The sequence below is a fragment of the Arachis stenosperma genome, chromosome 6, assembly GCF_014773155.1.
Source record: "Arachis stenosperma cultivar V10309 chromosome 6, arast.V10309.gnm1.PFL2, whole genome shotgun sequence".
Taxonomy (NCBI): domain Eukaryota; kingdom Viridiplantae; phylum Streptophyta; class Magnoliopsida; order Fabales; family Fabaceae; genus Arachis; species Arachis stenosperma.
Genome location: NC_080382.1, coordinates 143,285,751 through 143,302,286, shown reverse-complemented (window position 1 = coordinate 143,302,286; position 16,536 = coordinate 143,285,751). Strand labels below are relative to the sequence as shown.

Here is a 16,536-nt window from a genome sequence, read left to right as displayed (position 1 = left end):
ACACAGGCTGCAGAATACACCATGACAAAAACTAAAAACACACCCAATCATATCTGATATAATACACCCGAACGACAACAACTCAGCTAAAATAATAGAAAAAGCAGTATACTGTAAATACACCCATACTTCCCGCAAAAATACACCCAAAAAAGTTCTGATCTACACCCGAACGTCTGCTATAAATTTCAGATAATTAATCAAAACTAACACAGATTCATGTTAACGTGTTATTTTCACAGTCCAATGTTCACGAATTATTCAGCTACACAATGCTATTCAAATGACTGCAACAAAATTCAGAGTAATCATATGTAAAATCAAACCTTAGGAATTTCGTTAGATTCAAACTCATAATCCACTTCGCCCTGAATTAGCTGACAATCTGAAGTTGAATCATCCATAATCTTCAAAAACGAATTCAAACTTTGATTTCAGAAATCGAATAGAAAACGAAGCTAGAGTTGCAGAGAGAGGAACTAACGTAAATGACAAAGAACATACCAGTGAGAAAGGAGGGGAAAAGAACGATCGAGAAGAAGGAGGGAAGACGCGCGAGAAGAAGAACGAGCAAATCTGAAAATAAGGAGAAGGAAGAAGGAAACAAATATTTTAAATTTGGTAGTTATATATACGCGGGATCTTTATATAGCGCGTGTATTGGACGTATGTGTAGCAGCGCGTTTTTTTGGGTTTATTGCTTAATGAACTTGTAAAGCATACAAGCCCTAATGGCTTGTATGCAGATCTTTTCTCTTTTAAAAATTCTCTCAAGTATGTATCCGTATCAACCAGATTAGTACAACGGAAGTCACGTTTAATTTTTTTGTTGAGTCTGACAGACCCAAGTGAACATGAAAGATTGATACGTCCAAGTTTTGAAAAGACCAGGGACTTAAATGTATTTTTAAATTCTCGAAAATTTAAATGTCTGTGGATCAAAAGGTCAATGATCCATTTATCCTTTTCTCAGAAAAAAGCATGGAGGATAGAGTTGTGTTTTGGATATTAAAATGACAAATTCATCATTGATAATGTAAAAAGTTGACAAATTAATTCTTTCATATAAAATTTAACACAAAAAATATACTATGTTTGACCTTTTTGAAATTGTGAAAAATTAGATGGATTATTCTTAAACATTTTTTACTAAATAAAGAGTGCTGCCCTTGTTAATTAAACAAATCTATAAATGTACTTATTTTTTTGGGAACGTATTAGCAATTGTCAAAATGAATTTCTAACCAATAAGAATTTGAATCTCTATCCTTATTTTCAAATTCTAAGAAGCTAATTCTATCTGGGGAAAAAAGGAAAAATTTTTTGAAGGACAATTTGTGATTACTCTTATAATTAATATTGTTTGTACCTAATTACATTGTATGGTATCATTGCTTGTGACTTCATTAACTTTCAAAACATTCCATATATTAGTGTGACTATATAGTGTCTGTCCTCAACTTTCAGATATGCTAATTGCAACATCTTTTATTATTACTTACTTACCCTTCAAACTTTAGCCTCCTTCTATGGCTTCATCAACAACCAAACCACAAAAAAGGATTAGAGATTTTCTCACTGAGCAACAAGAACCTTTCATATTAGAGGTTTACCTTCTTGAGAGACAACACTCTTCAAAATGGTGGAAAAGATTCAATGGAGATTCTGATGGAAATAAGAGTTCTAATGATGAGAAATCAAGAAAGAGAAAAAAGGCTATGCTTCCTTTTTACAAAGTTCTTCTACCATATGGAAAGAAAGGAAATCCCTTATGGTCAAATAATGAAGATCAAATTTGTTTTCTTCAGAAACTTTTCAGAGGTATATATCTAATCCTTAAATATGTTTTTAACTACAAATCTTTTAAAGTGTTTAATTTGAATGCATCAATGTAAAAAAGTTTAATATAGATAATAATGTATTACCAATTTATCACGTCAACAAAAATATTTGCCTTAACTTTAACTATCTCTTATTTTAAGAGTTATATAAATTTACAAAAATACTATATGCACACAAAAAATTAGTCATTATGTATTTATATAGTATTTGTGTATGTATAAATAATGTAATGTTTAATTATTTACAATATGTATTTTATATTTTAATATATATGTTATACTAATTGCATGCTGATTTTGTTGTACATATAACATAGCATGGTTGATAAATTTAGAAATTTAATTGGATGACAATGTTCTAAGGTTTCATATGTAACATTTAAACTCAACCTATCTTTACTTTTAATTTTTAAATTTATATATTATTTTCTTTTGCTGTTATAAACATTGGAAGGCAGCACCAGAAACGCATAGAGAGTAGCCTTGTTTCAATGGGAAAGATACCTGTATACAGAATTCCACATGGTAAATATCTTTGCCATTATCATATACAAACACAGCTTTTACTTTTATTGCATCAAATCTATATTATTATTGTCTTTATATAATATTTTGTTTCCAATTTATTGATTAAGATATTACTAGTTGCGGTTTTTTCACCGTGGATTTCAGTATAATCTCCCATGTGCAAATATTTCTTTCTTTACGTGTATATTCCCAAAGAAGAAAAAAACGGAAATAGTAAAAATATTGAGTCATGTTCTTTAATAGAAAAATTATATTCACAATTTCACATTGTGTTTTAGACAGTCATTGAAATCCGTGAACAATAGCTTAAATAAGTATGAATTTCATTATGCAAGTTGAATATGATTATTAAGGAGAAAGTGTATAATTTGGTCCATAAAATTACAATTAATGCACATTTTACATCTTAAAATTTTAAAAATATCAATTAGTCCTTAGAGCATCTTCAATGCTTAGTTTTAATTTCATTTTATTTTGGATCTCGCATAATACCACATAAAAATTTGTGAGACCATATATCATAAAAATTGATTTGAAACTTTATGTGAAAATTGAAATTCTTCACTCTAATGCTTGATTTCATTTCAATTTAACGACCTTACATAACAAAGTTACAATGTTCATTTAATAGATTTAATAGATATATAAATGACAGTATTTTACTAATCTTTTTTTAAAATAATACGGTATTTCAAAGATTATATCAAATGTAAGTTTCAATTTCAAATCAGTTCAGTTACTATAAAAATCAAAATTGATACTAAAAAAATATCTTATTGGAGTTGCTCTTAAAATTATGTTTTGTAAGATATTTTAGTCTCTCACAAATCGGTACTATTTTGTTAATAAATCGCATTGCATGCTAATGTATCATTCAACAAAATTGATGGATTTATACTGTTGATGAAACCAATATGTTATTTTGACGTTTACATAACTAAAAGTGACATTTAATCTAAAACACTATGTTAAAATAACATGACTTATCATTGTATATAAACTCATGAGTATGATGTGCTGATGAAACAGTAGCTGCCATATGGAATTTACTTGGAGAGTCAGTGAAGAAAGAGAATTGTACCAATACCAATAAGCAATCAGCAGAGTTTCTTATTCGGCCAAATACGTCCAAAAAGGTAGTTCAAAAGATTAAAGGACTGCTATGTGCCCGTGAGAGAGATATTTCCATAGTGGCCATTCCAACTAAGCAAGAAAAGGTAAAACAATGTTACAATGGACCCATTTGTGAGGGAAAAAAAGAATGCGGTCGGCAAGGTGCAAACCTCAAGACTATGGATTACTTGAGTTCAATAAACGAATGGAGGAACATGGAGGAACAAGTGAAAGCCATTGGTGTTGAGATTACTGATCATATATTGGAAGGTATTAACAATGAAATTGTATTAGAATTTATAGCAACTTGGGCAGACCAATCCTAGCGTAGAAATCAAACACACAAAGAGCTCTCCTACTTTGGAGCAATGATTTTAGTTATAATTGAATTGATTTGGAAAACTAATTTAGATTATAATCTGCTTATTACTTGCGTTTGGAAATAATTGTCAAATTATCCGCACATTGTTCAGCTTGTAGAACTAAAGTTGATTTTTTAAAATTTGGACTTGCAAATACACAAGTACTCAAAAAACTTGGTACAAAGTGGACATGTTAATTGATAAATCCAGGGAGAAACAACAGATTCTAATTTTTTACATTTAAGTCAAATATCCTAAACACAAATGTTCCCCAAGTCTTGAAAGGATGCAGGCAAAGTTCTGTATCTCATAACTGCAAAAAGGTTAGCAACCTAGCGTCTAAATCTCTGCATCATCGCCGAGTTCCCCGTCTTCAAGTTCTTCATGGCCCCCGGTTTTCCGGGAACCATCACGGTGCTCCCTCTTGTGTCTTCTATGCCGGGTTTCATTGTCTGATTCTGGAGAGTTTGCATGCTGCAAGATAGTTGCATTCATTTCACATGCTTATTCTAAAATGTTACAAGTAAAATCTAACAATCAAGATGATGCAGAAATATCAATGACCTTTCGAGATTTCTTTCGGTCGCTGCCGTGCTTTCGTGATTTCTTAGACTCTTCTTTTTCATCCCTCTCGGAATCCACATCCTCTACACTGCTGTGTCGCCTCTTCCTGTGTTTCCTTTCCTTATCTTTGTCTTTTTTCTTCTCTTCCTTGAAACCATGGCTTTCAATATCTTGGTTTTCACTATCTGTGTCGTCCTTCTTATGCCGATCTTTAGACTTTTCTTTCTCGCGTTCTCTATCCTTCTCTTTTTTTTCCTTTTCCTTCTCCTTCCGTTTCTCTTTCTCTTCTCTCTCTTTCTCCTTTCTGGCCTGCAGATAATTTTTTTTTTGTAAGAAAAAAATGCGGTGTATTGACCCTAGACCCTTAAAATAAGTTAATAAAGAAGACATATTTCTAAATTATGAAGCCATATCTTCTCACAACCAATTCAAATAAGTTATGAAACCAAAAACTCAGATAAATAAGATTTGCACACCTTTTCCTCTTCACGCTTGCGTTCCTTCTCTTTAGCTTTTTCCTTTAGGTAAGTAATGTACTCCTCAAATACTTCTCTACTGTAGTTCTCATCCCCCATCGATCTATAAGTGTAGGACAGAATCATCAAGAACAAATACTTCCAGGATGGACAACAACACTATTCATGGCACAACCGACTCAGTAACTTGAAACAGAGAACAACATGTACCTGTACTCTTGTGTCTCCTCAACAAGTGGCTTGCAATCCTCCCAAGTTGAAGAAGTAGTAATATCCTACAAAATTAGATGATGACACTTTCTAGTAATAATTTATCCAGCCAAATAATGAGAAACAAGAATTAGATAACCGGAAAAATCTTAGTTTACCTTGAATGTATATAACAGGTTAGTTAAGTCATCAGCAAGGCGCTGGCGCTTCTTAGCTTCTTTCTCCTCTTTCTCTTTAGCTCTCTCTAACAAGTCTTCGAATATAAGCTTTAAAAGAGAGAAAGAATCAAAATCTGATAATCCATGTTGCAAAGGAATACAATCTCCAGCATGCACATGTGACTCTAAGTTTATTGAAGTTGATCAAAAGAATCAGAGAGAGACCCATACAGCAATTTAGTGAATGGGAAATTTCAAATCGAGGTAACTTACTTAGACAACGGAATCATTTCATTTTATTCTGAGATAGTGTTTTTTCTTTTCTCTTTTTAAATATCAAATATAAATATCCAAGCAAATCCTCATAGAACAATATCCATAACGAACATAGAGTTGAAACTAATGTAATAAGTTTCTTCACCATGTTGCTGAGAGTATTAAATTTATGTAAGATTTCTGAAAGTAGTTTCCAATGAAGTAGCTAAATATTATACATCAAAAAATATAATACCCACAATTTCTTGCATTGTGTTGCCTCATTAAATTCCCTCTTTAGACATTGGGAGAGTAACTATTAATCTCTGATTTCCATAAAGTAATTTAACTACTCTTAAATTATTATATTTTTGGAGCAAGAAATGAAACTAAAATAGCAGAAATTACAACCACAATACATTACCTTCAAATTGATCTCTGATATTGTTTCGCAACTAGCTTCTTCCAAGATAGCAGCCTTGAATTCCTCAAACACCGAAGTGGACACTACAGTGATCTACTTGATCAACACATGAAACAGAGAAGCAGGTTGTTCATCAAAATAAAAACTACGGATAAAGCAAAAGAAAAATATATTTGATGCTTAGACCATACCTTGCCTGACTTAACTAACTCTTTTACCAGTGTCTTGTCTTCATGGTACTGTCAACACGGAAATTTAATACTTTAGGTTGATGTGAACATTTCAAAAATTTTAACAAATACGGTAAGTTAAACAGATCACTCACAATACTAGAATTTATTCCATTCCCAAATCACAAATTACCCGAGAAGATTCAATCAAAGAAATTAATGGAGCTGGAAATATATGAGAAATCGTATTTTCTTAAATATATTTCAATTCAGAAAATTATTGACATCAAACTCAGAATATTTGAACAGAAAAAAATAAAAAACATAAAATACAGAATTAAGTCTTGCTCCATTTGATCAGGATAAGAAACAATAAATATTCAAAAGAAATTACTCAAAATGGAAATTAGATAACCTGATTTTCAAGATCTTCTACTACATCCTCAAATAAATCCTTAGGAGTGGAACCAGATGTGTTTGATGCGACAGCTTGATATTGAGGCAAATCCCTAACCTGGGAAAATGTGAACACAAGAAAAGCATTTCTGTTACCATATTATTCCAGCTTTTCATCACAAGCAATGAAAATATGTACTACCTTCAAGCAGTATTCTCTCCATTGAGTTTTAGCATTAAGAATTCCAGCAGCAACATGTTCTTCCAACAACTTGCGGAATGCATCACGATTTTTCCTTTCACCACGACGAACTCGCTCCTATACGTAGTCATATAAATAAATACACATGCGAACATATGGGCCAAGACACAACAATTCAACAAATGACATTTTAAGGGTCTACCTTCTGTACTCGTTTTTGCTCCTCTTCTTCCTTTTCCAATTCACGAATATAGTCCTGGCAATGCCAATCTCAGCACACAGATCTATGATATATGCCAACTATAACTATAACTATAACTATAACAGCTGTACCTGGAAAACAAGCAAGCGGTCAATTTTTTCAAGCCGTAAATATCTATCATCGTCCTCTAACCGATCTTGGACTTTTCGCCATGGACTGTGAACCTAAAATGAAACCCCAAAAAGAGAAAATTGACTAAATTAGGACACGTTGAAGAAATAGAAACAATTACAAGTTTACAACAGAGTTAAACATTTTTAAATAATATGTACCTTCACATAATCACATGACTCCAAGAATTTCCTGTATTCTGCTAAATTCCGTCTGTGTTCCTCAGCAGCATTTTCCTTTTCCTAAACAGTATAACAAGGAATAAAATTTTAGACATCTTTGACTGCGAAACCCTAACCTCTGTATTGTTATATTTTAATCTAAACAGCTGTTTCCTACCTAATATTTTATAATTCTTCTCCCTACACCCAATATATAATCAGACAAAATCTATACAAATTTGAGGAGAATATGAAAAAAGCTGAAGTGGAACGCAGCGACAGCAACTAAGCATTTCAGTAAATATTTCACTCTAGCCAACCATAACCACCCCCCCCCCCCCCCCCCCCCCCACAAAAAAACAAAAAAAAGGGGGGGGGGGGGGGGGGATTTTTTCCCCCCAAATTCGGCTAGCTATGTGATTGAATCCCATTTCCCACATACTATCCCTTATTGCTAAGGGCTGTTGAAGGAAAAATTGGCATCACTAAGTAAGGACAATCCACACAAAGCACTCAAGAAAAATTTTATGCAGGCTTCTTGAGTTTATTATATATATATATAGACTAAAATGAAACATAATACCTAGAAAGATTCAGACTACACATGTAAACAAAAGATAAAATCCGTCACCTTTCTCTCGAGTTCCACCATGTAGCTCTCAAATAAATCTTCCCTGTCCCTCATTTTGTCAACAGCATTGAACCGCTCATCATTTTCAAACATATTGATTGCTTTGCTGATCATGACAAAATAAATGTTAGGCATCTCAAGAAGGATTAGTTTAGAATAAAAATCATCTTAGTAAATTCATTCATAATCAACGAGGCAAGAAAGGTACCTCCATCTCATGGATGAAGTTAGCTCCTTGCACTCCTGAAAAGAGAACATGCATTAAGAATTATTTCACATCAGCAAAACAACTTGAGATCATGTCTGTAACTTACTTCCAACATCTTTGTGAATTCTTCTCGAGCTTTTTTCTGCTTCATGCGTCTCTCTTCAGCCTCTAGCTTCTTCCTTTGGCCCAAATACTGAATATTTTAAATTGACCCATGTCAGACCCAGATGGTCATTAATATACATATAGAATATATGCACAGCACAAGGGGCACATGCAATGTGCCACTGCAAGCTAGTTTCTCACCTCATTAAAAGCTTGTTTCCGCTCACCAAGTGTTTTTAGAGCATTGTATCTTTTGTCATTGATTATTTCTCTCATCGCCTGAGTTACAATTCAAATATAGTAATTAGCATTTGAAACAAAAAGAGAAACTTAGAAAAATGTCCATTATTTACCTGTTCCCATGTCCAATCAGACTGAACATTAGCAGACTCCAATAGTGCCTTAAATGCAATTTTTGCTTCCTAAAGAGCATTGTGATTGTAGTTAATACAATAAAAATAAAAAGATAAAAACCGTGTCATACATTCCAAATTTTCATTTGAATACAGTAAACAATATCATTTGGAGCTCTTACCATCTTATTTGCATATGCAAAGGTTTCTTTATCATTTGCTTTCTCCTCCGGCAGAGTCACATTAACTTTTCCAGCAACTGGCAATCCTTTTTTAGTTTCCTGCAAGAATAGCAACAAAACTCAAAATGAGAAATAACTCAATGCTACTTCTCAATCGCACAGCAAATCAAGAAGACTGTCACATAGGAATATTTGCTCACTTTATGACCTGGTTTTGTGTGTGTGTGTGTTTGTTTGTGTGTGTGTGTGTGTGTGTGTGAGAGAGAGAGAGAGAGAGAAACTTTTCCTACAAACAAAAGATCTAGGTGCCAATTAAACAGTCCCAGTGATAACAAAACTTTCTATTCGGCTGTTACCCTGCCATACATGGTTTGGTACATTTTTCAGTTGCTTAAATATTTTACAAAGGATCGAACCAAGGGTGTAAATTTATTCTAGTGTTCTGTTTAAGTTATCTTTTCTTTTTGAAATCATTAATTCTTTGCTCTTGTACACTTGTAAAAATGCAAGAAAACCTAAAAGCTGAGAATAGAGTTGGGGGGCGGGAGGTTACCTCTATATCTTGAACAGAAGCTCCACTGGTAGATGCAGCAAAATCCTGAGATGCTTGATTTTCAACACTGCTCAGGTAAGTTTTAGACACATAAGTTAGCAACAGAAACTACCAAAAGGATAGACGAAAACAGAACAGAGTTTATACCTGGACGGTGTAGTGGTGTCAAGAGGATTTGCAGGTCCAGCTACTGCCGTAGACGCAGTTACCACAGTACTCAGTTCAGTCCCAGTGGTACTTGATAATCCAGAAACCAACTGCTGAGGACCAGTTGATGATGCAATTGGTGTGACAGAAGCTGGACTTGAAGCAAGCCCATTTGATGTCAAAGGCGTGTTTGAGCTAGCAGTATTAGTCACTGTTGATGGTGCAGCAGATGAAACAGCAGTATTGGATGTATCACTTGTTTCTAACTGCATTCCCTGGTTGGCAGCTTTCAGCGCCAATTCACGAGCCAACTGAATAGAAATATTGTAATTTGGATTGAGAAACTTGATGTTTCCATGTATAGTTATAGAAATTTATAACATACATAATTATTACCTTAAGTTCCTCTGGTATTGACCATGTTGATTGCTGAGTAACCTTGTTGTAATAATACCTACAAGAAATCATGGTCAAAATATAGATCATAAGTAAAATTTTACAAATACGTGCCACAGAAAGTTCAGAAAAAAGCAGCAGAAAAATAGACTTTCTTAATAAAATTATACAAGGGATAAAACGCACTTTCTTCCATCTGAAGATGTGAATTCTTTCCAAACAGTTGATGCATCAGCCCTCTGTCAAATCCAGCAAAGTTAGAGATATTTGCAAATGCTAACCATAAACCATCCACAACAGATTATCATATCAAGATAATAAATTAAACACATGCTGCTGTTAGAAACTAGAGGCATTAATTAAACAAATCAAGGATCGAAGATAAAATGCCTGGAGAATACTGTAAGAAGACAGTATTGCCAACATTAAGAGTTATAATATAAAATGCATAAAAGCAAAGCAGAACTTTTGACATGCTCATGCCTAAATACATAAGCATACCTGACTGCAATTAAAAAACCAATTAAACAAGATCACGAAATGGGAAATGAGATACATAAACAAAGAGGAGTTGGAAGTGGTAAAACAGCAATAAGATAAACACATAAATGTTTTATATTTATTTTATTTTTTTGTACACGTAGGAAGAGCCAAAGAAACTTACAAAGGGAACAAATGATATCATTCACACATCCCATATTGTTCACCCTTAAGCCACTGGAGGAAGGGGATGTGAAGGGTACAGACAACAATCAATTAATGGTAAATGGTAATTCAGATATACACCAATCTTGCATTTTAAGATTGTAAACCAAAATAAAAAAATAAAAAAAAAGGGGTTATAAATAGCAAACTGTTGCCTGCCTCGAGAAAGTGTAACCACCGCCTTCACAGTGACCATATAGAGCAGTTGCTAAAATTTCGCCTGACTTGCCATGATATCTACAAATCAGTGGAAGCACATGCACATAAAAGGATATTCGCACCATAAACCTTTTTTGATGATTGAAATATTCAGATATGGTCAACGATCACATTAGAAACCAGTTTGATTGGCCACACAACATTTTCAAGCATGTCGAACATATATAAAAATGGCATTCAAATTGTGTCAGCATCAGCAATCATCCAAACAACTCACCTCAATAGGTGACATCAGTTCCAATGGTTTCTCCCAACTAGATTGCCTTGTCCTCTTGTTGTAGTAATATCTGGTAAAGATGATCAAAGAACAAAAACTTCTTGTTATGATTCAAGATAATGCAAACTACATAAGCAATCCAAATGTTATCATAAACTGTAAAAGATATTTTTCCAATAATGTAAACAGTAAAAGATATCATCTGTTTCCTCGAAAAGCAAGATATTAATCAATACCTTCTGCCATCAGCTGCAGTATGCTCTTGCCAATCAGATGCTGACTGCTGGTTAGGGGCACTTGTTGCCTAAATTTGACAAAGCAACAGACCAAGAATTATATTAGATCATATTTCTCAAAAGCTATAATATGAAAACATAATAATATTTTACCACCTTTAGTTGAAATCTGAATCAATGAATCACGTCTAATGTAAGCATCATAAAAATACTTTATGAATTATAGAGATTCAGTTAGCTTATAAGCTATGCTATCAAAGAATCCACTTCAATCCAATGATATCATAAGTTCATAACAAAAAGCCGACCTAAATTGATTGAAGTATACTAATACAAATCCTGGGTAATACATGCCACAACCTAGAGTAGAGCCCAAGGCCATTATAAACTGTTTCATTAAGTTCTCATACTTCAAATGTGAGACTCATGTCCAATACCTTCCAGTGGATCCTAACAATACCTCCAAAATTATGCCCATGACAATGATAGAATTGGTGAGAGATATTGAGAAAAAAAAGAAGATATACAAGGCACGCAAATGTACATGTACATGAACACTAAACCCGACATGGAGACAAACACAGCCATATCAATGTCTAAAAATGGTAGGACATGGTCATAAAATATAAGAACATAAATTTTCAAAACTTATACAATATTTAAGCACTCATAAATGTCAAACTACCAATATTCACTACTATCTAAGCTCTGCCAAAATTTTTGAAACATTCTTAGCATATGTTATTTGTGTCAATACTTGTTACAACTAGGTAAATAATAAAAATTTATTAACGTGATAATAAAACAAGTAATATGCATTAGAAACCAGGTAAGGATCAAACACTTACAGAATCAGTTGACTGAGTACCAGATGATTGCACTCCAGCCTGTTGCACTGGTGTAACAGTTGCAGCACTCTGAGAAACAGAGGACACCCAAGGTTGTCCAGCCGGAGGAGCATGCATTTGGCCCGATGGCTGGTACTGAGCCATTGCATTAACATTATCCTGCTGCTGACTATACGGTGGTTGAAACTGAAAAGAGTACGAAATTGTATATCAAACCGGACTCTAATAATGTACAACCAATGTAAAACTACAAAGAAAATACAGCAACCATACAGTATATGAAGAATGAGAAGTTGCTGCTGAAACACCCAAGCTGGGCATATGACTGCTTAGGTGGGGAACGGTTGGCTGTGAATGTGGTGGGACGGATGTCGGGGGCCTATTTGTTTGGATATATTGCATAGGTATAACCTGCGACGAAGGTGCAGGTTGACCAGGCTGAATATGTCTTGGAGGCAACTGCTGCATTGGTTGTGAATACTGCAATTGCTGACTCTGACCAACAGGCATTGCAACATTTGAAGAAGGAATAGCATGTCCTGCAAGTCCAAATTGTTGGGAAGCCATTGGAGCAAATGGCTGACCTTGCTGGGCCTGAATGACTGGCCGAAACTGCAGATAAGGAGTTGTAAGAGTGATGCAAACTTGCAAAATATTCCCATATGAGAGCAAGAAGTAGTAGTTAACAAAATGAACAGCAAAGAGCAGCTAGTTCCATAAATAAGCACAATTAAATCCTTCAGCTGAATGTCAAATAAACTTGCTAAAATATGGAATGATAGCGTAGCTGGTACATAGAGAGAATAGATTGATAAAACATTAAGAACTACTGATGAGAACATTTGTACCTGCATACTAGGAGGCTGAGAATTATTGGCCATTTTAACAGTATAATCCCTGTGAAGCGCAAATATATAAGTCAGTTAACACAAATTCGTGAAGCTTAAACACGAGTTTAGATGAACTTGAATCGTAAAGCTCAACTCGTAATACAGAAGAAACATTTGCAGCAAAGTCAATCCCTAGTTTTGATTTTCCAGAAGAAACATTTCCACTCGTTATCACTAACTCATTATCACCAACTCAAACAGAAAGAGCTTTTTATGAATTGAAGCATCAATAAGTGATAAGAAATAGTGCAACAATCATCGCAAAAGATGAATAATTCTCGTTAAGAGAATAATAACATGAACAATTTTTTATAAAAAGAAAATTCCTAATCAAATTACACATACGATTGGTTTGATTGCGTTACCAGAAGAATTGCTGGGACTGCGAGAGAGAATCTTCTCGTTCTGTTTGCGGAATTAGGGTCCTCTTTCACTCTCTTTCTCTCTCTGCGCGTTTGAGGGTGAATGAGTTGTAGGTAGTCCAACATGGATGAACGGTTGGATCTAAGTTACTTAGCATCCGACGGCATATATTGACCCTCTGTGTTTGGGAAATTTAAATTAATATTTTAACCTCCGTATTGTGATATATTTGGAGAAAGACCCCTTTCTACAAAATTCTTAGAATTACATGATTGGGATTTCTTAGATTATAAAAATGTAACATTTTTCTAATTTAATTCCAAATATCACAATCTATAAACAGCTCCTTTTTTTAACCCGTATGATTGTACTTGAATTTTAATTAAATTTACTATTTTATCTTTAATAAATTATTGTATTACCATTTAATCTTTTATTTGTTGAAAATATTATTTGTGCACTATTTTATACGAAATAATTAATTTAGTGATTAATTTATAATACAATGGTTGTTTACTTTTTTTATATGTAATATTTTAATAAATGATAAAATTATAAAATATATATATAATAACCTTCAAAACTTCTTGAAAGTCCTTCCTTTTTTGGAGAAAATTGGAAATTAGAAGTTTAGAGAATTTTGCAGTGCTAATAAAAATCTCTAAATTCTTTGTTATCCGAATAATAAAACTCTTAAACAGAGTTTAACGCTTCAAAGTCTTTTTTTCTTTTCCTAAATTCTCTAAAATAAAAAATACCTAGAGCAGGATGACAAAAAAAATAATAAAAATAATTAAATATAAAATATATATTCTTAAAAAGTATTTAAAAATTATATTTTGATATCACTTCTTGCAAATATTATTAAAAAAATAATATTTTTCATTTTTTAAATTTTTTCTAGCATCTAAACATTTACACAAAAAGTTAAACTAAATTATTAGTCACTTGTAAGTCATTTATCTTTTATGTTTTGAAATTATTATTAACAATAATATAAATTTTCGGGTATAATTTGAATAGTATATCCAAATGCAAATAAGAAAATTTTAAAAATTACTTCTGATTTGTACTTAAAAACTATTCAGTAAGTTTTTTTCTTGTTCTTTTTTTTTCGATCATCATTTTTTCAATCAAATATACTGGGTTTTAGATTTTGATTGCTGAATACATAGAAGCCTGTTCAAAAAGCAGAACCATATTCTTAGGAAAAGTTCAAACGATCTTCAACAAAAGGGTATTTGTACCCGGAACCATATTCTTAGGAAAAGTTCAAAAATTAAACTGATTTTGGTATTCACCAAGGATCGAACTCTTGACCTTTCGAATCTAGCGCTCTAATACTATGTTATGATACCACTCATCCCAAAAACTTCAACTGATGGGACAAGGTAACACTAATGATTATATCTCTAATATTCTATAAACCTCCATTATACACATATTCCATTGGCTCCTCATACTTTCCCTTTTCAAATATGTGTTTGCTTGCTTATTCAGGGAAATTTAATTTGAATATGGAAGTAAAGGAAGGGTTGGACTCGTGTATGGGGAAGAGGGGTGCTTTACTTTGTTGTGGGATCAGAAGAAGCAGAACTCGGACCCTGCGAGTTGTGTCTCTCAAGATGTAAAAAAAAAAATTACGCAAATCAAAGAAAACGGAGGATCCGAATTCCACTTTTCAGATTTCAAATTCCATCAGCTGCAAATCGGACCATGCGATTTGTGAAGCCAAATTTCATTACCAAAGAACTCGCATGGTCCGAGTTGTGTACTCTGAGTTTTTTCAATTTTTTAACACAAATCGGACCCTCCGATTTGTGTACTCTGAATTGTTTTCAACTTTTTAAACACAAATCGGAGGGTCCGATTTGTGTACTCTCATATTTTTAAAAAATACCAAAAATTACCATGTTAAAGTATATCACTCATGTTACTTCCATATCAAAATTTTTTAGCCCTTATTCAGCTTATATATCCTACCAAAAAATCAACTCAGATGTTACTGCAACTGTGTTTGTGCAGCTGTTGAAATGAATCGGTTCAGAAAAGAATTCACAATAATGTTGACAAACTTTCCGCGTGGTTGCTTGGAGTGTGGGAAAAATGTTTAACCTCTTTGATTTGACTATTGGTATATTAGAGATAAAGAAAAAAAAAATGAAACATAATAAATAATATTAAATAATAGAAGGGATAGAGATAAGAATAATATGAAAATTTTGAAAAAAAGGAGTAATATGAAAATTTAAAAAAAAATTAATAGAATCAACTTTAAATTTAAGAGTTAGACACTTTATTTTGTCAAACAAAATTATTTTTTTTATAAATACAACATTAATAATTTCATTTTTTCATAGTTAATTTTGTTAATTTTATTGGCGTTCAAATGTTTACTAATATTTATTCGAGAACGAAAATAGGATTGCTCATCAAACTTTCTATACTCTTACATAATTTCACAAACACAAGACAATTTGAATTGTAGATAGAAACTTTCCCAATAGTAAAACATAACTAAGAGAATGTTAATTACCTATAAATAAAAACATATACATAATTATGATATCAATCTCTATCTATGATGTTGTTGTTGTTGTTGTTGTTGTTTGGGAAGCTAGAGATTGTAACCAAGTTATTATTGTCATGAACACTTGAAAACTTCTTACAAGAGAAAAAAGACAAGCCCTTCCTCAACCTTGATTCAATCATCAATCCACTACCTTTGTTGACCAATTTCTTGTTCTTCTTCTTCTTCCTCTCATCACCACCATCACCACTTCTTTGATGATGATTATTATCATTCTTTGTGCACTCTTTGTAAGCTGCTAGAAAGGGATCATCTTGATGATCTTGACCAACCCAAAGTCCTTTCTTTGAAGATGTTCTATAATATGGAGGTTGAAAAGCACATGGGGGAAGTGGAATATCTTGAAAATCATGATGATTATTATTACTAGGAATAATATTAGTATCTTCTTTCTCTAATTGTTGTGTGCATGATGGAGGGGGTGGTAATAATAACTTAGTCAAAATTTCATTCTCCTTAATGGGAATTTCATCACCATGATTTTTAAGAGTAGTAGTAGTAGTTACCTTGGAGATACTAGGCTTCTTTTCCCATGAGAATAATACCTTTCTTGATGAATATGGTTGACTACTCATATTGATGATATAGAATTTTTAGCTATAGTGGAATAATAATAATATGATGATAGATAGGGCCTATATATATATATGAATGAATAAG

General features: G+C 32.9%; 3 protein-coding genes across 3 annotated transcripts; 1 reads left to right on the top strand and 2 right to left on the bottom strand.

Moving 5' to 3' along the window:
* Window positions 1-1,538: 1,538 nt before the first annotated feature.
* On the top strand, window positions 1,539-3,842 carry LOC130933944 (uncharacterized). Its single transcript, XM_057863541.1, has 3 exons — window positions 1,539-1,821; window positions 2,296-2,366; window positions 3,399-3,842. The coding sequence occupies exons 2-3, from the start codon at window positions 2,333-2,335 to the stop codon at window positions 3,806-3,808; spliced, it is 444 nt and encodes a 147-aa protein (XP_057719524.1). The 5' UTR covers window positions 1,539-1,821; window positions 2,296-2,332; the 3' UTR covers window positions 3,809-3,842.
* A 114-nt stretch (window positions 3,843-3,956) lies between these two features.
* On the bottom strand, window positions 3,957-13,381 carry LOC130933943 (pre-mRNA-processing protein 40A). Its single transcript, XM_057863540.1, has 28 exons — window positions 13,269-13,381; window positions 12,882-12,930; window positions 12,307-12,645; window positions 12,034-12,219; window positions 11,186-11,253; window positions 10,950-11,019; window positions 9,995-10,047; window positions 9,809-9,866; window positions 9,413-9,723; window positions 9,266-9,332; window positions 8,713-8,811; window positions 8,531-8,599; window positions 8,379-8,456; window positions 8,179-8,265; window positions 8,073-8,107; window positions 7,865-7,970; window positions 7,234-7,314; window positions 7,033-7,125; window positions 6,902-6,955; window positions 6,700-6,816; window positions 6,517-6,615; window positions 6,123-6,170; window positions 5,932-6,024; window positions 5,253-5,360; window positions 5,095-5,159; window positions 4,885-4,987; window positions 4,409-4,717; window positions 3,957-4,318 (listed from the first exon to the last, which is right to left on the bottom strand). The coding sequence occupies exons 2-28, from the start codon at window positions 12,912-12,914 to the stop codon at window positions 4,184-4,186; spliced, it is 2,964 nt and encodes a 987-aa protein (XP_057719523.1). The 5' UTR covers window positions 12,915-12,930; window positions 13,269-13,381; the 3' UTR covers window positions 3,957-4,183.
* A 2,330-nt stretch (window positions 13,382-15,711) lies between these two features.
* LOC130935742 (uncharacterized) lies at window positions 15,712-16,531 on the bottom strand. The gene has a single exon (XM_057865626.1). The coding sequence runs from the start codon at window positions 16,449-16,451 to the stop codon at window positions 15,855-15,857; it is 597 nt and encodes a 198-aa protein (XP_057721609.1). The 5' UTR covers window positions 16,452-16,531; the 3' UTR covers window positions 15,712-15,854.
* Between the last annotated feature and the right edge of the window lie 5 nt (window positions 16,532-16,536).

Coding starts and splice junctions, on each gene's coding strand:
- LOC130935742 (XM_057865626.1), bottom strand. CDS start 16,451: ATGAGTAGTCAACCATATTCATCAAGAAAGGTATTATTCTCATGGGAA.
- LOC130933943 (XM_057863540.1), bottom strand. CDS start 12,914: ATGGCCAATAATTCTCAGCCTCCTAGTATGCAG. Junction 12,220..12,306: donor CTTCTCATTCTTCATATACT/GTATGGTTGCTG, acceptor TACTCTTTTCAG/TTTCAACCACCGTATAGTCA. Junction 9,867..9,994: donor ACATCTTCAGATGGAAGAAA/GTGCGTTTTATC, acceptor GATTTCTTGTAG/GTATTATTACAACAAGGTTA.
- LOC130933944 (XM_057863541.1), top strand. CDS start 2,333: ATGGGAAAGATACCTGTATACAGAATTCCACATG. Junction 2,367..3,398: donor TGTATACAGAATTCCACATG/GTAAATATCTTT, acceptor CTGATGAAACAG/TAGCTGCCATATGGAATTTA.